The 27523-nt window shown below is 44.1% G+C and overlaps 2 protein-coding genes across 5 annotated transcripts in view; both read left to right on the forward strand.

The window, feature by feature from the left end:
* The window catches only part of LOC135394429 (ABC transporter G family member 20-like), a 383626-nt gene that overhangs the window by 273014 nt on the left and 83089 nt on the right, over positions 1 to 27523 (forward strand). The gene's annotated exons all lie outside the window — the stretch shown is intronic.
* LOC135394428 (uncharacterized) lies at positions 4956 to 15399 on the forward strand. 3 transcript variants are annotated; one of them, XM_064625168.1, is made up of 3 exons: positions 4956 to 7040; positions 10447 to 10871; positions 11240 to 15399. In XM_064625168.1, the coding sequence occupies exon 3, from the start codon at positions 11347 to 11349 to the stop codon at positions 14344 to 14346; it is 3000 nt and encodes a 999-aa protein (XP_064481238.1). In that variant the 5' UTR covers positions 4956 to 7040; positions 10447 to 10871; positions 11240 to 11346; the 3' UTR covers positions 14347 to 15399. The 3 variants fall into 3 exon arrangements, with proteins under 3 accessions (XP_064481238.1, XP_064481236.1, XP_064481237.1); XM_064625166.1 differs by having other exon boundaries at positions 4956 to 6641; positions 6699 to 7040; positions 10447 to 15399; XM_064625167.1 differs by having other exon boundaries at positions 4956 to 5664; positions 6833 to 7040; positions 10447 to 15399.

Here is a 27523-nt window from a genome sequence, read left to right on the forward strand (position 1 = left end):
AAAGCGTATACGAAGAGGGGTGTCAAGTCCTGTAGATCTCATAAACAAAATACAGAGGAAGCGTGGACCTCCACGCGAAAGCTTGTACAAATTAAACTTAAACAAAAATCTTCAGTGTCGGCTTCTGTGTTTTGTTTATTGGATCCCTGCAAGGATAAAACGATAGCTCGATTCATACATGGCACAACATTGTTCAAATATTTTTTTTTTCTTATTACGTTTAAAGTCGACAAGTAGGACACCTCGCTATCGTCTGCCTAATGGAAATGGTTGATCAGCCAATCGACTCCTTCCGAAGTGCGAAGAGACAGTATATACTTAAACTTCAGAGCGCTAAGAGCGTAACCGAAAAAAAAAAAAAGAAGGCCTACAGCTCTGATCTCCGACAACCGATCGAAAACGAAAAAAAATGCACCGGCCGCCGCCACAACATCGTTGCGAATTGCAAGGATATGGCGTAGCTAGTATTGAGATGTGATTATGGACAGGGTGCTAAGGGCGTGTAACCGACAAAAGGCTTACCGCTTCGAAATTCGACATCCGACGCATCATGGGGAACATCATGATATTCATTGTAGAGATTTCATTAAACATGCTTGGACTTGCAGTCGACCAGGCTACCTCTCCCCATTAATCCGTTTTTGTGTACGACACGGATTAACTCTCGAGAAATGATAAGATCACTTTTTTCCGTATTCCATTAAGATGTTGTTGCGTTAGCGACGCTTTGCATATTAGACGACGGGATGGCTGAAGGTCACGCTGTTTCCACTCAGACTGTGATATCTCTTCTGCTGATTTGCATGAGCACGCGAGCAAGTCGAATAAACGCTCGAAGATACACGATGTTATTGCAATAGCAAGCATTTGCATATAAGACAACTCGTTGGATAAAGGTCGTACCTTTTTACTCTAGCCGGTGTCGCCTTTGCAACTCGAAGACAGGAAAAATAATTACTATGCGATACATGATGCGCCGCAGGAAAAAGAAGAAGAAAAAAAGACGCAGTATACTAATGACAGCCACCTCCATGCTGACTGCTTTGATTTCTGAACAGAGCGAGCCAGCCCGGGTAAAGCCGTAATTACCTCTCAAGGATAAACGATAATATCACTTTCCTCATCACGTCTTTGGGGCGAGACGGTCGACGCTGCACTCTCATAGGCAAACGAAGCGACTTCTATATAAGACGGTTCGTCCGCAACGCTTTCCGGACTGAGCTGGAATGTCAAGTGAATGCCACTTGATTGTTTTCAGGTGGATTCACTTGACATTCCAGCTCAGGTTTTTCCGTGCGGGTGTTTGACTGGAAAAGCAGACTAAGGTGAGTACATGCTTTTTCTCTTCTCTTGTTATAAGTTCTTCCCCTGTGAGCGTGCAAGGTCACAGCCATTTATGGAATGCATGTAGGTGAAAGAAAAAAAGAAAAGAGGTTCATTCCTTCCCACTGCCGACATGCAATCTTTGTGATTTTAAAGTGCACCTTCTTAGATCATCGCAGTAGATGAAGTGAAAAATAAACGATTGCAAACAGTACAACATTATTTTTTTATTTAGGACATTGCATTGAGTTGTATGTTTTGGAGGACATTGCTAATTTACCCCAGACAACCATATATGTCTTTAGGACATCCTGTGGACATCCATTTCTGGACATATGGATGTCCTAAGGACATCCACAAAACTCCTCAGGACGTCCTGTAGACGTCTGCTGGACGGTCAAAGGTGCATCCATGGACGTCCCCCGTTTGTCCACAAGACGTCATATATGACATTTGTAGGACTGAACCAGGATGTTGCCACCTACGCTATATGGGACCTATATTTCGTGTATTTCATTAATGCTCCTGCACCTATGCGTGCAGAGGCAGTATCCCAAACTACTGTAATCTACTGCAACGTACAAGGAAATAGTGGCACGTGTTAATCTGTTCCCTGACAGTTTCTGGTGCTTGCATGTGTAACAATACAAATGGAAAGAGAGTTTAAATGTATATTGAAAAGAAATTTATTGAGGAGTTTGCAAGGTACGCAGCAAATCACAGTGGAGTAACATTTATGAAACGCTTGTCGTCATATATATGTAGGGTGTTGCACGAGAGAGTCACCCTTAATTATTTTAAAAAAAATTTACGTGAGATAAAAATTGGAAACCTATTGCACGACACTTATGAACCTTTTTGCCACCCAAACAGAACGTTTGCATGAGTGTACCTCAATAATTAGGGTAATTATCTTGAACTCAATATTTTGTCACGGAAAGGTTTCTCAGGCGGTTGTTGGGTGTTTTTGGGTGCCAAATTTTTGTAGAAACGTTTGCGAAACATTCTGTATTTGTGACTGAAATGGTGTGTTGTGGCTATGGGCCTTCTAATTAATGCAAAAAGGTTACCTTTTCTTGGCAAATTTTTGAGTTCAATTGCCCTAATCAGATTAATTAACGAGGGACACTCATAGAAAACCACTGTTTGGGAGCAAAAGCCTTCACAAGTGTCATGCAGAATATGTTTTCAATTTTTATCTCACGTAGTTTTTTTGCAATAATTGATGGTCACTCTCTCGTGCAACATCCTCTGTACACATACCGTACATGAACTATTCATATCGATACATAATTTATCACAGCCACTCTTGGTGTTTTTAGCAAAACAATAATTGCAGCTACTTTCTTATAACTGAGGAGGGAGTTGTATGCCCAGACTCAAAGAAATAGGGTGCAGGTATATCACAGTTAGACACTGCCAACACTTCATGTGAAAGAATATCCCCGGCACACCTTGCATAGCTGTCTTGGCCGTTGCATATCGAATGCTAGAAACAAAGTATGTACGTGCTAACCAACAGCATTACATTTTTCCGAAAACGGTACAGGTACTGACAGAAGTGTACGGAATAAGCGAGCTGCGCAATTTTTTCTCCGCCAAGACACCCGAGAGGCAGACGGAAGCAGGTGAGTTTGAGCGCGGTCATTGTTTGAGAGGCGTAGATGAGCGGGCTGCAAGCTACATACTGCGGTAGTTTCGGTATTGCTTCTCACTATAGTGCCTGCGAAGTGAGTTCGAAACCACTGCAGTGTTGTGCAGCACCACGTCATTGAAAGTTTGTGAAGACTGGGAGCTCCCAGGTATTATTCGGGACATAAAAATAAGTCATTGCGAAAACACGATAGTGTGTTTCCCAAATTAAAAAGCGAAGAAGCATTACATATGTTCTAAACACATTAATCGTTAGGGAACATAGCTGTGATTATATTAAATATCTGACGTGACCAGATGACAGCTTACACAGTATTTCAGTCACGTGTTGATGGAGAGCACGGCAGTGAAACCCAACGGGCGTCGTGGGCACGTTCAAGAGAAGCAATACCGAAATTACTGCAGCGAGTTCCTCGCAGCACACTCATCCACGCCTCTCTCAGCAAAGAAGTCTACCGCTCCCGAAGACCGCTTGGGTGCCGCACGAGAGAAAAAGTATGCAGCTCACGTGTTCCGTTAACTTTTGTCGGAAACTGTAGAACACAGCAAACAGTAGGCATAAGTTAAGCTAAAAGAGCTACACCCTGTAAATGTGACAGAAGTTCACAAGTTCAGAAGATGTCGCATACGTAACAATACACCAAATCAAAAATTTGACAAAAAACACAGTAGAAAGGAGCACAGGGTTGACACTCTTATTCGTTTTGTGTTTGGTACCTCTTGGTAGTCTTATTTCCTCCTAGGCACACTTGTGCAGCTTTTGACGAAGTTTTTTTTCTTCTTAAAAACGATCTTTACCTGATAGCCCGCTCCTAGCCAACCACAATCCCGAATGACAAAGTTCTCGCCCCTGATTTGTTGAAAACCGGAGGCGCTGCCTTTTTTGTACTATCATGAAATTTATAAGTGGTACAAAAAAGGCGTACGCCTCCCTTGTTCAACATCGCACGGGCATGAACGATGTCATTCGAGATGACGGCATTGGTAGCAGTGTGCTTTACATCACTTACATCATTACTTACTTCATTACATCGCTCGTGAACGAACCATGTACAATCGTGCTCGGTTCTCTTCTGTCTTGGAAATCACGTTGAGTACTTTTTGTTTCAAACTGTTCAGCACTCTCTGACGTTGAACAATAAGTTTCCACAACCTCCCCTGCGACGGATGATTGGAGAACTACTGAAGACTCAGAATTATCATCACTTCCATTCAGCATGTTTACTATAAAGACCTCATCTTAATTCCGGGATCAAGACGCACGGCACTCGCGTTGATCGCGTTGCGTACTCAGAGCGTTAGCCGAAATCGTAAAGAGTTTTTTCTGCATCCCAACGATCCTTCATGCACACATATTTTTACCCTTAACTTTCGGCGTCATTGCACATTGGAATGTGAACGTTCACAGTGGCGAGCGGATGATGATGATGACGACGTGCGTTATTGTCGATGCTCATGGCGCTTTCTGCTTTTGCGCGGCGGTGCAAGTTAATGCAGCAGACGACGCTCAGCAGTGAACGGCGGGGAACGCGTCTTTGTTTTTGTTCACAGGGAAGCTCGCATACGGTTGGTACTGTCGTAGTTCTATGCACGTTATTTTATGGAGCTATTGAGTAAATGAAACTGGTGTAATATTACTCGCAGGATGCCAATCGAAATATAGCTGCTAAGATCCCGCATCCAAATCTTGCGCTATGTAATTTTACGCATGTAGTTATTAGTTGCGACCAGACTGCACCACACCTTCGTTGTTATGAAAGCTGTTAGCCTAATTGGCTGTATCACAACACGTCCGATATTATACATCCACAAGACGTCCAAGGGACGTCCAGCTCGCAACGTCAGCACTGGATAAATCCAGGATATTTATGGATATTCCGGGACATCCAGGAGATATCCAGTGGACATCCATCATGGACCTGGACGTTATGACCAAACTGGGATGTCCTGGGGACGTTGATGGTTGTCTGGGACAAGTCGGTTTCACCTAACTTCTACGTGCGTTGCGGGAAGTCAACGTTAGGAAATGCTCAGTCTTGCTGGATTGCTTGTTTCTTTGCATTTCAATTCAGCGGAACGGTGTTTTTTTTAATTGTTTGACTTTGGTTCTTCATAAAACATATTTTCCAGTTCATCGTCTTTGTTGTAACTACTCCGACGAGGTTGAAGGGTCATCTCACATTTTGGGCTTGTAAGATCGACTTCTTCTAAGCATTTTTTTAGCTTCTCTTTTTCATTTCATGTTCGGGTAACAACAGAACACTTCACCTGCACGTCAATGGCAAACAGGTCAGAAAGAAAGGAATGTGTCTACCTTCATTTGTGAGATGTAGCTAGTCTTCACCCAACTCCTACGTGCATTGGGGGAAAGCCTACTTTAGGAAATGTTCAGTCTTGTTACTGCATGTTTCTTTGCATTTAAACTTAGCGAAACGGTGTTTTTTTTTTATCGTTTGATTTTGCTTTGACATAAAACATATTTTCCAGTTCATCTTCCTTCTTTTGCTGTAACTACTCCGAAGAGGTTGAAGGGAAGAGTTTGAGATCTTCCTTGACAACAAGGCAAAAATGTGTGCTATACAATGGAGAAGAGGTGGAAAACTTTTTTTTTTCAAGTTAATCCACTCGGGATTCCAGATGAAGATTTTTTTTCTCCGTGAGAGTGTTTGACTGGAAAGACAGACTGTGGTAAGTACATGGATTTGCCCTCCTCTTTTGCAATACATATACTATATATAATGCTTTTCTATGAACATGCAAGTCATTTATGGAAATGCAAATATGAGGAACGACAAGGTTTCATGCCTCTCGCTTTCAGTGGCGACATGCAGGTCTTTGTGATTTAAGGAATGCTTTCCTAGCCCATCACAGGAAGTGAAAACGTTTGCAAACAGTTACATTTTTTTTTTATTTAGATACAAGGACAGTGAGATCACAGCCCTTTTAGATAGTGAGATTCCATAGCCAGAGTGATGTCGACCAATTGTTCTGCCAAGAGAGTAAATGTTGCCTGGGCAGCGGCGAAGTTTTAACTCACGTTCTAAGCACAAACAGCATACATCTGAGCATTCGTTATCGTAATAGGTCCTTGTAAGATTGGCTGTCTCTAAGCATTTTTGCAGCTGGCGTGTTTCGTTTCGTGTTAGGGTAACACCAGAACGCTTCGGTTTACCGTTTTCACTCCAAATGCGTACCACAAGCAAGTCAGAAGGGCACGAATGTACATAAACATATTTTTCTAGTTCAGCTTCTTTGCTGCAATTGCCCTGATGAAGCTGAAGGGAAGAGGATGGAAGCTTCGTTAGCTCGATGATCACCACAACAAGCAAAAACGTGTGCCACACAACGGAGAAGAGAACACACAAACATCTATCCATGTCTGTTCACTCACAATGAAATGAGAGGGCTTAGTACAAATGTACATTTTTATTTCCCTGATACATGAGCGGTGATTTTTTTTTTTTATGCTCCATTGTGCACCAGTCGATGTTTGAAGAGGTCAAGTGTTAGCTTGCTGATGTAGCCTGTTAAGTAGTGCCAACCTTCAGACTCGGCTTGTTCCATGAAACATAGACTCTCGGCAGCAAGATGCATAGCGTCAACCTCGTCAGCATATGTCAAAATTTCGTCCACGTGACGTGACCATTCAGCAAGTAAGGCAAAAGGTGATTCCGAGGCAAACGTACAGGCGGTGTGAACTCTGGCATACATTGTTTTTGCAGTTTTCCAAGTAACCCTGTCAGGAGGTTGATCTGGCAGCGCTTGAAACAACACCATATCCGTCACAATTTTAAAAGCTTCCACGAGCGAAGTTTTGCCTACTTGTGTTAACCCACATTCCAATATCTCTTTGTAGGAGACATGTTTGAGACGACACACAGGCTGCATCCGAAATTCGTGTGTGTAACCTCTTCTCCATCTGCCACACACATCTCTACCTAGCACAGGCTGCTCTTCATCTGCGTCTGATGATGACAACCATGCGCCATCAAGCCGAGGATCAACCTCAGGCCATGTTGTGTCATCGGCGGCTGACTTGTCTTGACTGGTCATTACAAACCAAGGTAATTTTCTGCAATCCACTTCTTGTCCAGACTGCCAGTGAACTGAACCAAGTACTGAAGCTTCCCATTTCTAACTCGTCGTTTTATGATCTTCTCTACTTTTGGAACCTCTCTCACTCGTACAATTTCACTCTCATAAAACCCACCAATGATGTCTTCATTTTTAAGATCACGTAATAGGTACGTGTTAGGATACCCTAACTTGATCGCTCTCACCACGAAGAGTTCTGACGTAAATGACCCTAAATAACGTTTTATTAGCTGATGTCTGTATTTTGCTATTCTCACTACGTCTCCAACGCTGTAGCGCGGCGTTTTTGGTGGTCCAACCGGGCTGGGGTACAGTCTCTCTCGGAAAATGTGCTCGTTTTCTTTCTTTACGTCCACTGGTCTGGCAGAAAGCGATCTGTGTACGCGATTGTTGTAAGCTTTCACTACTTGAGGTAAAATGTTCACATATCGCTTGTGACCCTGGAATGTGAAGATACGGTACAGTGTGGTCACAATTGTTCGCTGACATCGCTCGGCGATACTGGCCTTCATAGGAGAATTTGTATGGATGAGCCGGATCCCCCTTGCTTTCAGAAACTGTTGTACCACCTTGTTTGTAAATTCTGTTCCACGATCTGTGTGCAAAAGCTTGGGTGTCCCAATTCTTTTAAAGGCAAGTTTAAAAGCTCGAATAACCTCGGGAGATCGTTTATTACGAATAGGTACAATGGCAAGAAGCCGAGAGAAAGCATCTATACAAAAGAGCAAATAGCGAAAACCATCGTTCTGGTTCTTTAGACTTTGCAAATCCTTTAGGTCAGCCTGGAATAGTTCACGAAGTCCAAGTGCAATGGTTTTTCGAAACTTCGTGGGTCGCTTGTATTCCTTATGCAAACTGTACACATCACTTGTCTCCAGAAATTTAGTGACTTTGTCCTTCTTTTCGCCTATGGCTCGAGCAAGTCTCTGCACTCCACCAAAGCTGCCGACATGTTGCGGGTCATAGTAAGCTGCCATTAGTACTTCTTCCTACTGCAAACTCTAAGAGCATCGAGTGATAGATAAGCGTTGATTGTAGCTGAAACGTCTCCTCTCATCCAGGGAGGTTGCCTGTTGTGAAGTTCGTACTTCAAAAGCTCAACAATAGATGAGTGTGGCACCACCTTTCCGTGACAGATAACTCTTCCGTACTCGTCGTAAGCCAGAACCGTTGTCATCAGCTGAAGCATAGCTAATACCTTTTTATGATGTCTTGGAGGGAAGTGTGACAGTATTTTTTCTTCTTCGAAGTAGCCTCTCTCCTCGGATTTCAGTACGGTGTCCATGTGAGCTGTCGTGCGCGCTTCGCGGCTCGTGTGAGCGGTGGTGACGCACGTCGAGGTGTGGAAGCTTCACTTACGGAATGAGGTGAAGGAGTGGCCAGAGTTTTCTCTGCTGTATGTTTTTGAAGACGAGATGGGTGCACAATAAGTGCTGGTAAGTTTAGCTTGACCAATAGCGGCAAAATCCGATCAAAATAGGGTGGTCTTTGAACATTTCTTGCTTTCGTCACGAGATAGTATACGAGGTCAATTATATTAGTATTGTCTACTCGCTCACCGTCGACAATTATCTGAAATGTTTTCCTATCCCATGAGATCGTTGGTTCCAGAAGACGTAATAGGTTTTCTGATCTGATTTTATAGCCACTGCTCATGAAATCAACGACAGTATTACTTTTTTCCTCGGTCTGTGTTTCCTCTTCTCTCGCTGTTGTTGAACCCAGTGTAGGTGTGCTCTCACTCACAGTGGGATGTAGCAAGGAGTGAAGATATTGGATTATCTCTTTTGCTTTGATATCGTCTGGTTCATCTTTCTTCAATATCTGTGGGATGGGGGTTTCCCGGTAAGGCACAAGCTCGTATTTCTGCATCGACTACACTCCGATTGCTTTTGCTATCGCCCTTCCACCTAAAGTCGAGAGGAGACCCAGCAAAGGTGGCAAAAGGAACTGTAGAAAACCACCAGATTGTTGCAATACCTTTCGAACTTTCTTCACTCCTGTAGTGTCTCGTTTTGCCAAAAAGCGGATAGGTGTTGCATAAGGTTGCAACTGATTTCTCACTCTTGGAGCTACCTTAATGTTTCCTTTACAAAGATTCATACAAATCTCTCGAATAGCAGTTAGTTGCTCTCTCGTAGCATGTTCCAGGAGAAAATAACGTTGCTCCGGCAACTTTGCATCAGCAAGCAACTGAAGGAAATGAATATTCTTCTTGACACGTTTCATGTTTTATATACTATTTGTCGCTGGTCGTCTGGAAATATATTAGTCCACACCCTAAATTGGTCTGAACAGTTTTGGGATAGGTCAATTACAAGGTATGAATATGGTTTCTTGCAAGCATCTTTATATATACTTGGCAGTAGTTCACTTTTCTTTCGACCAAACAGTTGTCGTGAAAGTATTTGCATTTGGTCCGCAGTGCGGGCGGAACGACATAAAATTAAGGCACTGCTGTTAAACTGAATGCATCTATACAGAGGATCATTAATAAATAAATATTGTGTTATGAAAATAGCTGAACAGTTGAGGTGGTGACAGCCAGCTACATAAAAATTGCAGATTTCTTTGAGCCTTTGTTTGTCGGCTAAGCAATCATCAAATATAATTAAAGAATTTCTTACAGTATCAAGATTAGTAGGAATATCCTGACTGAAGGTTACCTCTGGAAAATTATCAAAGATTGGTTGTTTGTACAAGTATATGTACAATATATGATCAAATGGTTTGTCGAAGACAGCAGCTCTATGTTTAATTAGACGTGTAACAAGTGTCGTCTTTCCACTCTGGCTTTGACCTGATATGGTCATTGAGACCGGAGTGGTAAACCTATAAGGTCCAACCTCAGCCATCTTTTGCAAACGAATGAAGCATGCTATGAAATCACAACATTACATAAAGGAAGGTTACAGCAAAGACGAGCCTGTACATCACTCTCAGATTGGCTAAACTGAAATACAGACCTTCAAGGTTGTAGACATTCAAGGTTGCGCACAGCCGTGTTAGTTATCAGACCAGGAGCATTCCATAATGGAAGGTTACAACAAAAAGCAAAGACAAGTCTGTGCTCTAAGCTTGCCCAAAGTCGAAGTACACACGTTCAAGGTTGTAGACATTCAAGGTTGTGCACGCAGGTATGTTAGTTACCAGACCAATGAAGTTAGATAGGACACGCTGAAACATGTCTTCACGTATAACGTTGCAAGGATGTAGACGTTCAAGGCTGTGCACACATGTTAGAGAGCTGCATGCAATCGCTATATAAGAGCGGACATAGAGAGTGGTTCTTCATTCAGAACGTCAGACTGAGGAGGTGTGTTACATATTCCTGTGGAAGATGTAAGAGTTTACAAATCTATTCTTCTCTTTCAGTTCATTCTATACAGCAAGAGGAGAAAGCAAATTGTCATCATAACAGCGAAGCCTCCATAACACAAGTAAGCTATGTCATCCGTCATGGAAAAGTTGGATAAACTGAAAAAATGTGGTGACGGTGAAATTCAGAAAATGAGCAACATACCCAAAAACGAAAAGTTCGAAGTGCTGGACATTCAGAAAATTGACACTATGTATGGCGAGGCCGTATACGTGGAGCTCCGCATGGAAAACGACAAGCCAGTGAAAGTGTATCTACCTGGACGCTTCAAAAAATTGTCGGAGGAAGAGCTAGAGGAAATGCGACTGCTTCCAAATCTCAAAATGGAGAAGAAAGAACGGTTTACCAAAGATGGTAAAAAAGTCATTTCGCCAGATATTATCTTCACCAATTCGAAGAGAAAGTGATGAGATATGGTGACGTGTCACTTATGCTCCCAGCACGAACGGCAGTATTATGCAACACCATTAGGTCTTCAGATTCACTTGGCAAATGTTCACAATCTTCAAGCCCCCTGCATTCCTTTTTGTGAGACTTTGTGCACACTGCGAAACTATACTAATCGGTTCGAGCTACATTTACACGACAGGGACGTTAGCGGACATGATGTTACAACCTTTTTTCACGAGTACAGACAGTACATTGCTGATGTCTTACGACACTTTGGTTTCCCACTGCGCTATTTTGTATTGCTTAAAGTGGAACTTGGTCGTCACACGCCAGACGATGAGTTACAGCTCGAAATTAGTTTCGTGCCTTCCAAAGTAGTGACAGTATGGTCAGAGGCAGATGTAGAACCTTCTATCACTCAAGTGACTGCTGAAATAGCACAAAATTTGGAAAACCTCGAAGTAGAAGGTTCAGGTTTTTTTCTCTTTCGCATTCATGCCTGTATCATGAACATTGGACGTTTGATGCCTCAACTGATTGGATGTACCCAGTTTGAGTTACCGCAAGAATTGAAGCATAAGTTTCGTTCTCTGTTGTGTGTGGACTTTGGTTTGCATGAAGATGAGCAGAACATGTGTTTTGCCTTCTCTGTAATAGCTGCACTGCATCCTGCTACTGGTTATCGCAGGCGTAGGGCATCTTCGTACAGACCATATATTTCTGAGTATGTTTTTCCGAAAACATTCCCGGTAGCTTTCCCAAAAGAGGTTGAAGCATTCGAAAAAAATAATGGTATCAGTATCAATGTGTACGCCTACGAAAGGGAAGACAAATCTCTGTACCCCATCAAGGTTGTCGATGACGAGCGTGAGAAACATGTGGATCTGTTGCTAATCGACTCTCATTTTCTGCTTATCACAAATTTTAATGGATTATTTCAACCTAGCGGACGGTTTCATTGCAAGAGGTGTATGATGGGCTTCTCATCAGACAGAATCCTCAGTGATCATTTAAAGATGTGTTTGCATCAGAAGGTTGCTAAGACAATTTACCCTAAGAAGGGAGAGACGGTAGCATTTGCCGGGGAACATCTCATGTCGGAAGTCCCTTTCTACTGTGTATATGATTTTGAAAGTGTTTTGTCACCTTGTTTGGAGGAAACAAACGTGTATGAGGATCACTGTCCTTCCTCATTTTGCCTTTTGGTTATACGTGCATCCGACTCACACGTGTTGCAAAAGCATCTTTTCCGTGGTCCTAATTGTGTCACAGTATTTATGGAGCTGCTGCGGAAATTGCATGACGAAATTTTAGGATGGATACATGCTTTTGCACCTCTAGAAATGACTGAAGAGAATGAGCGTCAACATACAGCAGCCACTCATTGTAATATCTGCAAAGAATCCTTTGCTAAAAGACAAAAAGTTCGAGACCATGACCATGTAAGCGGAGAATTTCGACAAACACTATGTCAGACATGTAACCTGAAACTGAGAGTGCCACCCAAGATTCCAATCATTGCACATAATGCTAACTATGACATGAGTTTTCTCCTGTCTCATTTACATCTGCTTAAGAAGTCAGACATCAACGTGATTGCCACCAGCTGTCAAAAATTTAAAGCAATTGACATCGGCTCTTATCGATTCTTGGACAGTTTGAGTTTTCTGAACGCAAGCCTTGAAACACTGGTGAAAAATCTACGTGATAAAGGTGAATCCAACTTTCAATGCCTTCGCCAGTTTTTTCCAAATGAGGAACACTTTCAGCTGGTTGTTCGTAAGGGGGTCTTCTGTTATAACTTTGTCACCAGTTTTGAAGCCTATGATGAGCCTTCGCTACCACCTCGAGATAAGTTCTTTAACATTTTGAATGGAACCGAAGTAAGTGAACAAGACTACAACCACGCGCAGAATGTGTATGAAAAATTTCGGCTCAAGAGTCTTGGAGAGTATTCGGACTTATACCTTCTGACAGACACACTGCTTTTAGCAGATGTGTTTCAGAACTTTCGAAAGTGGACACTCGATGTGCACAAGATTGAACCGTTTCATTTTGTATCCCTTCCAGGATTAAGCATGTCTTGTGCACTAAAAATGAGTCAGGTAGAACTAGAACTAATTAACGACCCCAACGCGTACCTGCTCATCGAGAATGGCTTACGAGGAGGTGTCACACAGTGCTCCCTGAGAAAAGCAACTGCGAATGTGCCAGGAACAGAACAGTTTGATCCCGAAAAAGAAAAAAAAATAATTAACTACATTGATGTAAATGGCCTGTATGGAGCAGTCATGAGAGAACCATTGCCTTACGGAGGATTTGAGTGGCTCACTGAGGAGGAAATTGTTAACTTGGATATAGCTCAGATACGAGATGATAGCCCTGTGGGTTACTTTCTTGAGGTAGACCTAGTGTATGACCGAGCAACTCATGAACGCCACAGAGATCTTCCCGTTGCCCCTGAAAAAATGTCCGTTCGTTATGAGCTATTGTCAGACTATCAGAAGGTGCTCATGAAGAAGTTCAATCTTCCACAGAAAGCTACCGAAGCAAAACTGTTGCTAACATTATTTGATAAAGAGAGGTACTTTCTCCACTATCGCAATTTGCAACTGTATCTGCAATTGGGGTTGCGTCTCACTAAAGTTCACAGGGTTCTCAAGTTCAATCAAAAGCCCTTTCTGCGATCCTATGTCGACTTCAATCACGAACTTCGGAAGCGAGCTACAAACGCATTTGAGAAACAGCAATCAAAGCTAATGATTAATAGTGTATATGGCAGGACATGTATGCAAGTCAGGAAATTCGTAAATTGTCGCCTCACAGTAACAGATGAGCAAGTGTTGAAGCTTCTACGTAAACCAAACTTGAAACAGTTCCGCCCTCTGAGCTCTCACGTCATCTTGTTCCAATTTAGTCAGTCTGTTCTTCGCATGAAGCAACCGCTGTACCTGGGCTTCACAATATTGGAATTGTCTAAGCTGAAGATGTTTGATTTTTATCATAACCATCTTCTCCGTGTAGCCCCTGATACACGACTGCTATATATGGACACTGATTCTTACATTGTGATGCTGAGTGACGATAAAGTACTCCACGAACTAGCTGACGAGCATCTAGACAACTCTGGATATGACCCTGATCACCCACTCTATTCGACAAAAAACAGGATGGTACTAGGAAAGTTTAAAAATGAGCTTCCTCGTGATCACATTCTTGGCTTCTGTTGTCTGAAGCCAAAGCTGTACGCCCTCGATCTGTGCAGCAAAAAGCAGTACAATCGCGCTAAGGGTGTTAAACAATGTGAAGCACAAAAACTCCACTTCTCTATGTATACGAATGCTCTCGAGCAGGGCACAATGCATAAAGTTAAACAGAACCTCATTGTGCACAAGGACAATGTCAACAAAAGTGTGTCAGTGACAAAAATAGCCCTCAATCCACTGGATACGAAACGCTTCATTTGTGATGATGGAATTGACACGCTACCTTTTGGCTATGGTTGAATTTTTTTAATGTGTACGGATTGGTCTCTCTAATGAAGCGATGGTGTTGGGGTGTGCACCATCACGAGGTTTCATTACAGAGTTGGCATACGGGAGTAGGAGGGAACTCATCTGTTATCACCCCCGCAACAGATGTTGCCCTTCTATTCCTGGTCCCACAGAAAAAAATTGTAATAAAGATGTTACATCCATATAGCTATGGTTTGTCATATATTAGAACAATGTCATGTTAGAACCATGAACTAAAGCTATTGCATTATTCCACATCTATGGTTGTCAGTGTGGGATTACTTACAACTGTGAGTTAGGAGCTAGAGGATATTTGTTAGCCACGAGTGATGACTAAGCTGAGACCTGGTTTGATGAATTTCATGTCTTCCTGAAGTAATGTGTAGCTCTTGATGTGAGTGAAAGAGAGACAGTTTGCTTTCCCATATTGCTGCATGCATTTGCGATGGAAATAACAACTGACTTTGTCTGCAAGTCACTGTTTGTAAATGGACCGTCTCAGACGAATTTGATTATATGTGCGTGAAATAACCTGTTTTCTAAGAATTTTATTATAAGAGTATGTGATAACCAGTTTCTAATAGCATGTATGTAATCTATAACAACGTCTTTGTTTGCAAGTCAGTGTTTGCAAATAGCCTGTCTCAGATGAGAGTCACTGTTTGTAAATGATCTGTGTCAGAAAATTTTTGATTATACAGTCAAACTTCTTTATAACGAAACTCAGGGGACAGCAACAAAAATTCGCAGTAAAGGTATTTTCGTTAAAAAGGATGTCCATTATTGGACCTATAGGGCTCCAGCAGGACCGCAAAAAAATTGCTGTAGTGGTATTTTCGTTAAAAGGTGTTCGCTATAAAGGAGTTTGACTGTATGTGTATGAAATAACCAGTTTCTAATAGCATGTATGTAATCATCAACAATGTCTTTGTTTGCAAGTCACTGTTTGTAAATAGCCTATCTCAGATGAGATTTTTTTTATTACCAATGATTCATTATATAGTGTGCAAATTAAGTTGACAAATAAAGCTCTTTTCAGGCAAACTGAAATTTTATTGACTGCTCATAGTACACTACAGCATGACATATCCTCTGTTTTTCTTGGGAAATTTTTTCGAACAAGTGTTTCTATCAATCTGTCATTGTGTCTGAAGTTGGTTGGTGAAAACTTCTGAGTGCACTCTTGAAGAGAGAAACCACAGGCTAGAAGACTACCTACATACAAGCAGTACAGTCCACATGTAGCAGATCCATATCCCTGAAGTCGTTTTGCATTGTAGTGAAAGGAAGATGTTGGGTGAATAAACTGGTAAATTTCTTTGCAAACTGGTCGTATGCCGTAGCTGTCGAAATAAGAAATGCTGTTGTTCTTAGAGATGTAACATAAGGTCCAGTGTTCTCCAGGAGAGGATCTAGGAGCTGTGTTTACAACATACAGCCCTGGTTCAGCTTTTTGACTTGCAATTTCATTGCATGCAAATGTTCCACGAAACAGTGGCCTTGTGCAGTGATTTCGAGCAAAGGCTGCATAAAATTCCCATTCCTCCATTTTTTTTTCTATACGAATTTGACTCGTCTGTCTTTGTTGATTTCTAGCACACGAGGTGTTTCTGAAACAAAGAGAACTGTAACAGCCTCTGTAAGATTTCCACCAAATGTTAGGGTGAGACGAACATTGGCTTGTACCACTGGACTCAGCGACTGCACTTCCACATCTGGAGTGAGATGGTAGTAGAGCATAAACGTTTCTTTCTCATATGCAGCCGGAGCTAGAGGTATGTCTTTCCGCTTCAGCTTGTGAAGCAAATTCATATATCCTTTAGAGTAGATCGATCGTTGAAAGTCAAAGTCATCTGTGTACTGTTGTCCCCCAACATCAAGCACAGCTCTCTTAAGCTTGAAATTTTCAAGTTTAAATGGATTCCTTTGTCTGTTACCCTGGTAGGCTTCACTTCTAACCATCAATACTGTCAGCTTTGAGGGAACTCGTTCACTGTAAAGGTCATCGAAAATCACTTGAGATTGATTTGGAGCAATTGTCCTGTACTTAATCTCTAATCCTCGAAGGAGGTATGATGCTGGAGTTGTCTGAAGTCTTCGTTCGATGCCGACGAGTACACTTGGAGAAACCTGCACACGTCGCAGGTACAACACAATTCGTGAAAACTCTATAGTGTGTTTTTCAGTCTCGCTGGCAGGTGCAAGAAGTCGAAAATCATCTGTGTTCTGACGAAGGACAACTCTTATGTCGACTCCATTGAGAAGAAACTTTTCCTGTTGACATATATCACTGAAGATAGGGGAATAAAGATCGCAGAGTGTCGAACCTTTGGTCCGTTTGTAGCGTGCAAAAATTCCTTTTGCCTCAACAGGAGCGGCAAAATTTTCAGATTCTCCCACTGGATCTGGTTCGTAGAGCATTGCAGAGAGGGTGTGAGTTTGAGTAACATTATTAGCATTTGTTATTATGTCCAAGTATGAACGATATGCATAATTTTCGAAGTTAGAAACCAGTGTCGAATTAAGGTAGACGTGGACATGATGAAAGAGCGAGGATGCAAATGCTTGCACAGGTATCACACTATCTGGTGTCACTGTACTGCCAACTGTACTTGATGCTGTATCTCCATTTTTCCGTACAATTTTGCATTGAATGTGTAGAAAACTAGACTGCAAGTCAAAGAATCCACCTCCGAGACCTGGAACATTATATTCGATTACACCACTTGCTGTAGGGGCAGAAACTGGAAAAAACTCCACATATTCTGACTTCTCCAAGGAAAAGTTTGTTGGAGGAAGAGAAAACAGTTCCAATTGGTTTGTGGTGCAGAGGCAGGAATTCTTATGTACTATTGCGATGCTAGACATTTTCTGTAGTAAAAAAATCGACCTTTCTTCGCTTCTTCAGGGATTTTACTGACCGACCCACCCTCTTACGTTTGCTTTTATTGTTGACAGATTGTTTTCTTTTCCTTCCTTTTCCTCTGAGCCTCTGAAGCAACTCGTCACGTGTTGAATGGATTGTACGACCAACTCCTTTCCTTAGAGCTTCTTTAAACGTTGATCCCTGCTTAACTTCTTCTGCTATGTGTCGTCCAGTGTCGAGGAGCTTTCGACCCACGTAGGGAGCTACCTTCTTCGTTAGTATAGGTATAAACTGCTGCACTAAATCAGAGAAATAACCAGATCCGACTTGATAAAGAGGAGCTGAATAATGTGGCAGTGGTTGATCACGTTTGCCCGTACCATAATGTGCTATGCAACAGGGTGCCTGTGTTATATACATTTTCGAAAATGCAGTGTCACTCCAACACGTCCTGAGCCGGCAATGAATGGAATGAAATCACCTATCTCGTTTGCCAGTTCGATTTGAATGGTGGTCAGTTCTTTTGCTATCACATATTTATAGTAAAGATTAGTGAAAGAATATGAAATCACTTCATTCCGACTCTGCACTCTGAAAGGGAGTAAACGGAGAAGAGGTGCCGTGATATCACCGACAGCTTCATTCTCGATGATGTCACTGTAAATAAAGATATAATTTTGTGCTGGAAAAAGACAGACATCCCGCTGGGCTACAGCAAAACTTGAGAAGGTTGTCCTTTTTCCGAATCCAAGCATCAGAGCCAAATATGGATGAAATGTGACATAACCCTCGCTACGACCTTCCAGCTGACAAACTCCATTGTATGGATTATAAAACAAAACACGTGCACTTTCTGGTAGCCCTAGCTTTGTTCGGTATGCATGATTTATTGCATCAACTAGGTCCTTTCCCGACTCGTAATACCCTTCTGGAATTTCATATTTTGTTGTACGTGAGCGGTACGTGATTAAAGTAATTTTTTCTTCTGTATCCTCTTGATACTTCAATACTTTTACTGGTTGACCTTCATCCACTTCCGAACATCCAATAATCTTTTCAGGAAAACCAAGCTTGGCAGAGAGAGCTAGGCTCAACTCAAGTCCGGTATTGAGTGGCAGTTGTAGCTCATAATGTCCAGTGACACGTAGAATCCTTGCTTGGCTTTTTAAATGTTTCGTTAGGAATTGTCGAATTGGTAAGATAATGTTTTCTCCTGCGCGAAACTTAATTTGCTCTGTTGTGAGTGTAGGAGCAAAGAGACTAGTTTCAGATATAGCGTTAACAGTGTCCGTGACGTTCTTAATTGCAAACGGGACATTCACCTCTGTCAGGGCAACTTCCCACTTCCCATCTAAGTGCACGGGATGAGCAAGTTTAACTCTGAACTTACTCATCGTGTTATTAGGAAATACATCGGTGGAAGCGTTTGAGAGTAAATTGATGTAGAACTGGTCTGCCATTTTTTATTGTTCTGACTAATCTCCGTTTGCATGCACCGTTTTTATAAGACTGAGGCGTGTGCCCAGTCTTAGTTATTTACATAGTAGGTGTGCATGCAACCTAATTATAATAAGAAGCGCGTGTTGCGCGTGCGAGGGACTTGCTGGAGGCTGGCTTACGATATGGGGGGGCTGGTGCCCACGTGGTTAATTCCTCAGATGACACAGTGAGGTCGGTATCACTCTGACGTGGTTTACTCCAACACAGTAGGGCGTGCACCTAATTATAATATTAAGAAAGGCATGTTGCAGGGATGGCTTACCAGATAGAGTCGTGAAAGTGGGCTGGTGCCCACGTGGTTAATTCCTCAGATGATACAGTGAGGTCGGTATATGTGGGCTGGCGCTCACGTGGTTTAGCCCTAATTAACATTCGCAAGAGCGGGATGGGGCGGGGACGGGGGCGGTCTTGTTTGTTGATGCTAAATACGCTAGCTAGCGTATCTAGCAATTGTTTTGCTAGATAGGCACTGCTAGGTGGGCTACAAAATTTGACTACTCTCGTGTCGCGATGGCCTATGAAAGTGGGAGTAGCGAAAGCGAAGATGAACTAATGAAACCATATTGGCATCAGCTCGAAGTCAACGGAATCCCGTGCACTGTCTTACGAGATAGCGGGGCGAGTCTAGATTTAGTGCACCCGTCGTTAGTTTCGCGCGAGAATTACCTGAGTAAATGCGCATGGATTCGTCAGGTAGTGGAGGAACAGACGGTATGCTTGCCGGTAGCGGAGGTGACCCTAAAGGGAAAGTTTGGAGAGATCCGTACCGAAGCCGCGGTGAGCGACCGTCTCCCCGAGAAGTACATGTACTTGTTGTCAAATCGGACAGCTCATATGATGCGTCAAGCCGGAATGAAGTTAGAGACTGAAACAGTTTGCGCATTGACCAGAGCTAAGGCGCGAGAACTGAGGGCCTTGAAAGATGCCGAAGTAACCGCGCAACAGAGCGAAGCCGATGCCACACGTGGCGTCGAACATGCGAGTAACAAGGCGAGTACTGATAGCTCAGACAACTCGGGCGGGAGTACGGGGGAGTTTCTTGCACCTACGAGCGGAGCGTTGTCTAATTTGATCAGGGTAGACAGAGACACTCTTGTCGAACTCCAAAGAGAAGACGAGTCCCTCACCAAACTACGCGATATCACGAAGGAAGGGATAGCTAACAAGAATGTCAAAATCACTAAGAGAGACAATGTCTTGTATCGCCACTATGAAGACAGGAACGGAAGGGTGGTAGATCAACTGGTTGTACCCAAGAGCTTGCGCGCCGATGTTTTGCACCTGTGTCACAGCAACTCCTGGGCAGGACATTTAGGGATACGCAAAACGAAGCAGCGCCTACTTCAGGAGTGGTACTGGCCGGGGTGCTTTAAAGACATAGAGAATTATGTCAGAGCTTGCGACACGTGCCAGAGGGTGGGTAAGCCCAATGAGCGTACCAAAGCGCCTCTAACTCTGGTACCGATCATTACTGAACCGTTTCAGCGCTTAGTGATAGACGTGGTCGGACCGCTGCCTGCGTCCAAAAACGGGAGCAAATATGTGTTGACCATGATTTGCCCAGCTACTAAATTTCCCGAGGCGATACCCCTAAAGGAACAGACGTCTCCTGAGATCGTAGACGGTCTACTCTCCGTTGTCGCGCGGATCGGTTTTCCTAAAGAAATCCAGTGCGATAACGGTTCTGTCTTCACCAGTGCGTTAACTACGACATTCCTAGAAAAGTGTGGAATTCGCGTCATCCACAGCTCGTTGCACCACCCCCAATCGAACAGTGTCGAAAAATGCCACTCGGCATTGAAACGTGTTTTGAGAGCATTAGCCCACGAGTACAAGACGGACTGGGAATTAGGGCTGCCAGGCGCTATGTTCGCGCTCCGATCAGTTCCGCACGAGGCCACTGGGTTTAGTCCAGCAGAACTGGTCTACGGACGTTCGTTGCGTTCGCCTATGCGGTTAGTTAGAGAGAGATGGGAGAGTAACCAGACTGACACTACAGTGCTAGAGTACGTCCTCGATCTCCTGCAAAGGTTACAAGATTCGCGTGAGGTTGCCGAGGCTAACATGAAAGAAGCGCAACAAAGAGCGAAGTCGTATTACGACCGTAATTTGCGACCTAGGCTGTACCAAGAGGGGGACAAAGTTCTTGTATTACGCCCTACGAGGGCTAACAAACTCCAGGTGCACTGGGACGGCCCCTTTACTGTATTACGCAAGTTGTCAGACACAACGTACATGATTCAGTTTAGGGGGAGAAAGAAAGAAGTGCGCACTTACCACACAAATCTAATGAAGCCCTATATAAGCGCGACTCATGTGGTAAGCGTGGCCTTAAATGCCCCGGAAGAACAACCCTCGGACGTTCCCGAATGGGGCGACATTGGAGATAACCAACCCACCGTAGACGAGATCGTTCGGACGGTTGTAGGGAAGATAGAGCTATCGGAAGAGGAAACAGATGACATCAGGCGACTTATTCGAGACTTCGAGGGACTATTCTCGGATATCCCCGGCAAGACTGACCTGATCACACACGACATAGAACTTACCACCGAAGGTCCCGTGCGATCGCGTCCGTACCACATTTCCCCGCGACAGGAGGGCATTATGAGAAAGGAAGTTGAAAGGATGCTCGAGCTCGGTATAGTCGTGGAGGGAGACAGCGACTTTGCGTCGCCGATGATCATCGTGGAGGTACCTGGCAAAGAGCCGAGACCCTGTATCGACTACAGGAAACTCAATGCCGTAACGAAAAACCAGGTCTATCTGATACCGAACATTGAAGAACGTGTCGAGAAAGTGAGCCGAGCGAAATTCATTTCTACTCTCGATCTTATAAGGGGGTACTGGCAGGTACCGATGAGCGAGAAGGCCAGACGTTATGCCGCATTCACGACTCCGTTCGGCACATTCGTGCCACAGATGCTCAGTTTTGGGTTAAAGAATGCGCCGTTTTGTTTTTCCCGGTTAATGGACAATGTCCTGCGTGGAGCGGAAAAATATGCGGTGCCCTATCTGGACGACATCGCCATATTTTCAGATTCTTGGCAGGAACACTTGAATCATCTCAGAGATGTTTTTGGGCGGTTAAAGAGAGCCGGACTGACTCTCAAGGCCAGTAAATGTCACCTAGCCCAGGCCGAAGTTTTGTATTTAGGACACAGGGTAGGACAGGGCAAGCGCCAGCCAGCAGAATTGAAAGTCTCAGCGATAGCGGAGTTTCCCCGCCCTCAGAACAAGGCTGAAGTTCGTGCCTTTCTTGGATTAACGGGATATTACCGAAGTTACATCCGTCAGTACTCGGAGATAGCTAGCCCGTTGTCAGATGCGCTCAGAAAGACAGCACCCACAAAGGTAGTGTGGGATGATGCGAAAGAGGGAGCGTTTCAAACTTTGAAGGCCGCGTTGACTAAGCCACCGGTTCTCATGGCTCCGGACTTTAACAAGCCGTTCATAGTCCAATGCGACGCTAGTAACCGCGGGATGGGAGTTATCCTTTGCCAAAAGGGCGCCGATGACCAAGAGCACCCAGTTTTGTACGCCAGCAGAAAGCTCTCGGTGAGGCATAGGCGCCGACTGCGGGGGGGCGCGGGGGCCCTTGCCCCCCCGGAACGTGAACTAGGGGGGGCGCCGCCTCCCCCGGGAGGTCCCGCTAAGAGACTGACACCAGCCTTTGGGGCACGGCGCGCCCGGGTCAAAAGAGCGAAGAGGCACCAACCCCAAAAATGCATCTTGCAACTTGTAAAATATCTATCCGCCCACCATACTCATTATCACAGTAGAAGGTGAGGCGAAGAAACACAGAGGATGACACAACACATAGACTGAATTTCGCCCAAAGCAATCAGATCAATGAAACGAAGCAGTCGAGAAGGTACCAGTAGCTGCGAGGTGTAACGGTAGGATCTTCGGAACGCATATCCGTTGGGAGCGTGTTCAACTCCCGCTGCTCCATTTCATTGACCATATATTGCGCGCATTTCGGGTCAAACAGCGAGGATTCAATGCATTTTGTTCCTTTTGCACTCAGTTTTCAAAGGCGTAATGTCTTCAGTTGTGCACATGTTCACTGTTTACGTTCTCTCTGTTCTTTCTTTTCCTTTTGTTTTTTTCTGTTCTTCCTTCCTCTTATTCCTATACCAGTTCTGCATACATCATAGGATCCCACCTGAGTGTGTGATTCTTCAACTTTAGTTTTGGGTTCTGCATTTTTCTTTTTTCCTTCTTTTTGTTTTTCTTCTTTTCTTTCCCCTTTCACTTTTTTGTTGGAATAACAAGCCGACATCCATCTGGCTTTCTTTTCCTGTCTTTTTTTTTCTTAATAAACATATCCCCCCCCCCCCGCGCCAGAGTACTTACTTCGCGGTGCGCCCTTGCCCCCCCTGGGAAAATGAAAACTCTCCGCCTCTGCGGTGAGGGAAGAGGCCTATAGCGCCTCCGAAAAGGAGTGCGCCTGCTTAGTCTGGGCTACCCAAAAGTTGTCCTGCTACCTGTATGGAACAAATTTTGCTTTCGTGACAGACCACTGTCCACTGACGTGGTTGAATCAGATGTCCGGGAAAAACCCTCGTCTACTTCGGTGGAGTTTGGCGCTACAACAACATAACTTTGAAGTTCGGTACAAAAAGGGAAAGGCTCACGTCAACGCCGATTGTTTAAGCCGAACGTGACTTGCTGTAATTCCTTACCGTAGCGCCCATTGTCAATGGAAGAAAAAACTTCACGTGTCAAAACGACACTTTCCTTTTGGAAAGTCTACAATTTGAAAGGGTGTCAGACAAGTGAAGTAGTTTCTCTTGAACTTATATCGTCCTACGTGTTCCCAAAATTATGTTTGTTTCCTACGAAAAGTTAGGAATGCGTTTGTACATGTGTATTTGTATAGGAGTGGTTAATCCTGACTAAGTGATGGTGAAACGGATTCGCCGCTACGCTGTGGATTAAGGCTCGTGGTTTCTGGTTCTGTTGTCTGTTTGCTGTGTTGAAGTGTTCTTCCTCCAGTTCCAAGCCATCCTCTACTCCGCCACGAAGCAAAGCAGCGTTTCCCGGTCTACACCTGCATCATCAAAACGGGAGACGGGAAGAACCCCCTGCATCTACCGCAAAGCTGGGTCGAGGACTGCCAATTCTGGAAACCCTGGGAGCTTGACTTCAGTGCCTTCATGGAGTGTCCACCCCACCTCGTTGCAAAGAATTGGCACATCGGGCGACATCCAGATCTTCTCAGGCCTTCACTGTTGAACTGTAGTGCCTTCCAAGATCTACCGAGGGCGGCGACGAGTTGTTATGACTCGTTCATCATAGATCGACAGCTTGTCAACCATTTGTCAACTAGCCATTTTGGGCATCTCGCCGGGCTCGGGCAGCCATCTTAGCTCACCTTCAAGCTGCCCATTCTTTGAGGATTTGCGAGCCTAACCAAGGTCGTCTTCTGAGAACCAACTCCGCGTCGGCCTGGTTTCCCCGACCAGCGGCTACTTAAGCGGCCATGTGTGGCCCACTTTTTGTCACTTTCACTCTTGCTGTACAGTATGTAAAATACACGTTCACTTTCGTCCTGCTTTTGACTGTTATCTACATTCCTGCCTGGGCGTTGGGGACCGGCGGCGCTACCAACTGGAGGGTTCGCAACATCGCCCTCGCCTTTCTGTCTGTCATGTGGTTAACGCGGAAGCCGTGATGAAGCGGGCAACTCTACAAGATACAGATAGAATAATAATTCCGCGCTTGATGCCCCGGTACGAGTACATCATGAGCCGTGCAGCAATGGCCGGTCTGCTGCCGCTGTAAAAAAGAAAAAAAAAAGAACAGGGAAACAGAGAGAGAGAGAGAGAAAGTTCAGTAGTTGCGTGGCTTCGGCGAGTCCCTGCAAAAGAAGCCGATTTATCGCTCTCAAAGAATTTGTACGCGGAAGGTGGACGGTTGTTGTGCTGTGAGACCTACAGACTAATTTATTTATTTGCCCTAACAACATAGCAGCACCCAAGATTTACAACCACATGAAAAAATTGCGCAGATGCGTGTAGGTAAATAAACAAGTACATGAAACATGTTGGTCAACTAGAGCAAACAAGGACAATACGTACGACGTGGAAATTGAAAAATGACTATGCAGCGCAACGGTCATGTCAGCCAGACGCGTGAGCCTTCCTCTTCATCTCCCCCTCTTCGTCCCTTCACCGAGCAAAGTGCCGCCAGTGTAGGCATGCAGATCGCTTGAATTTCCAAGTCCCCCCCCCCCCAGCGGTCGCATAAACATCTCTTAAATTGTTTGGCATCGGTAATGGAATGCATATAAGCTCTTGGATTAACGATCCTCTTAGGAGTTATGATAATCAATTTTGTGAAACATACACTCACAAGTTATTATTCGGCAAGTATAGAAAGCAGACGCAGATTGCGGTTATGCTAACATGAAAAACTCAGTGCGGCATCCCCCATTGTTATCCATAGAACCCCGCTTCATTGTCCTTGATGTTTTGCACATGAAGACACGAATAGTCGAGCGGCTTCTTGAAAACCTGCCCTTGGAAATGCAGGACGTATACACTGCCAATAAAGGAATAAAGGAAAAGACACGTCCTTGAGAAAGCTGGTGGACATTACAAAGGGATCTGGTGCGAATGTCAGGCTGCTCACTGACAGCAAAACGGGAGTTGCTAAATTCACATCATTAACAGGAAATAATGTCGATTTCTTTCTTGAGAATCTACCACGCCTTGTGATCCTAGTCCTCTCCTCGGACACCAGAGATGAACGAGCACAGCTGTTATGGGATCTTTTCAGAGGTGTGGTGAAAGAATTTGAGCAAGACACTGCAGGGAAAGATTTGCGTCAGGAGACGATAAACGTCCTAACTATGTTTCTAGATCTGGGAACCAAATGCAAGGGGTACGGACAGGAGAGCGTGACCCCGTATACAGCGTGTCCCAGAAAAAGTGTCATTGAATTATAATAAAAAAACTAGGCCACCTAGACACATGCAGTCAACGGCATTTGTTCTTAATAGATTTTTGCCAACTCCTGATGTGAATGTCATGTATCGTAAGTTTAATTATGTAAATATTTGCGATCTGAACTCGGAAATTTGCCAAGTAAAGGTCACTTTTTTACCCCACCAATATGAAGAGCGTGCCGAATTCACTTAAGTTCATGATAATTCACAGTGATATTCACGAGCTATCCCATTGGAGAAAATAGCCGAACATCATGCTTTTCGTAGCACCGAACCATAACGCTCGACGACTTTTTGAGCGCGATCGCTCGCAGTTCGACGAAAGGAGGTTCGAAACCCAGGCCACAGAGTGATAGTAGAAAAAGTGACAGTTCCTGAAATTGGGCGAGGGAAAGTGCGATCCCAGCGAAAGTCGGACGCGATAAGCCATACATGTGTTATCTCTTTCTGCGTTGCAGGTGTGGGCTGGGTTTCCAACCTCCTTTCGTCGGACTGACAAGGATTACGCTGAAAAATTTGTCGCGCGCTACCTCGGCAGAGCATGATGTTCGGCTATTTTTTCTGATGGGATAGCCCCTGAAAATCCATGTCAATTATCATTAATTTGAGTAAATTAGACACGCTGTTCACATTGGTGGGGTAAAAAAGTGACCTTTACTTGGCAAATTTCCGACTTCAGTTCGCAAATCCTTACATAATTAAACATACGTTACACGACATTCACATCAAGGGGTGGCAAAAACCTAGTAAGAACAAATGTCGTTGACCGCATGATTCTAGGTGGTGTAGTTTTTTTATTATAATTCAATGACACGTTCTCTGGGACACCCTGTATAGATAGACGCCGCGATAAGCCACATGCAGCAGCACTGACTGGGATGGCTTTCTAGCCAAGGACTAGAAAAGAAAAAAATTGCGCCTTAGAGAACCTACATCATCGGCGAACAAACAAAAGGGACGCAGCATGGGATGGGCTAAAGTATGTCAAAGGATAGAAGAAAATTCATCTGCGCTACAGGCTAGGAGATATCAGAAACGTGACTCCAAAGAAGGTGGCATCCAAGAGACAAGAGGAAAGGTGCCCCGTTTAAGTGTCGAACTAGAACTCGAACAGCGCGTGTCACGCTTGTTAGATGTGGACCCTATGACGCGAGGTGAGCTAAGGACGGAAATCGGGAACGACGTCCAAAGATCCAGACGACCCGATCCAGCTGACGCAAATGTTGCGTCACAAGTTGAGTAAGGTGGTTTGAATTGCCCCCGTTTATTTTGGCTTCAACGTTAAAAGGAGGACATTGTGATCGCATATGCAGCCATGCGAAGTTTTTCCCAACATGAAGACGTCGCTACTCTGATGTGTAAATCAAATGTTCATCGTGCTTCTTCGTATTTATTCGACCCATGCGTACTAGCAATCGATGGTACACAACTGACTTTTACGTGGTGCACGCAATTGCTTATCATCCAGTCAAACTTTTCTCCACACCTACAGAAACAAAGCTGTACGAATTAAAAAATACGCGATAGCGAACAACACAGTCCCAAGCAGTCTGCTGAAAGCGCGAGCATGTACGACTCGATCAAGATTGGAAATCCTCAGAAGAACGCTGGTAAGACAGCACACCTGCTAGCACCCTCTCCACAGGCGAAAAGAAAAGCCAAGAGTACGGCTGTCGAAAAACACGCGGCATTAGGCTGCAATAAGGGTTTATTTGATCCACTACGGCTTAGCTGTATTAAGTATGGAAAATAAAAGACAGGAACGCAGAACAATATTTTCCTTTTTTTCGTTGTCTGAAATTGTACTTATTTTCATGGATGTTGATGGATACATTTTGAGAGATGAC

Source organism: Ornithodoros turicata, chromosome 5 (genome assembly GCF_037126465.1).
Source record: "Ornithodoros turicata isolate Travis chromosome 5, ASM3712646v1, whole genome shotgun sequence".
Classification (NCBI taxonomy): domain Eukaryota; kingdom Metazoa; phylum Arthropoda; class Arachnida; order Ixodida; family Argasidae; genus Ornithodoros; species Ornithodoros turicata.

Coding starts and splice junctions, on each gene's coding strand:
- LOC135394428 (XM_064625166.1), top strand. CDS start 10,864: ATGGTGACGTGTCACTTATGCTCCCAGCACGAACGGCAGTATTATGCA.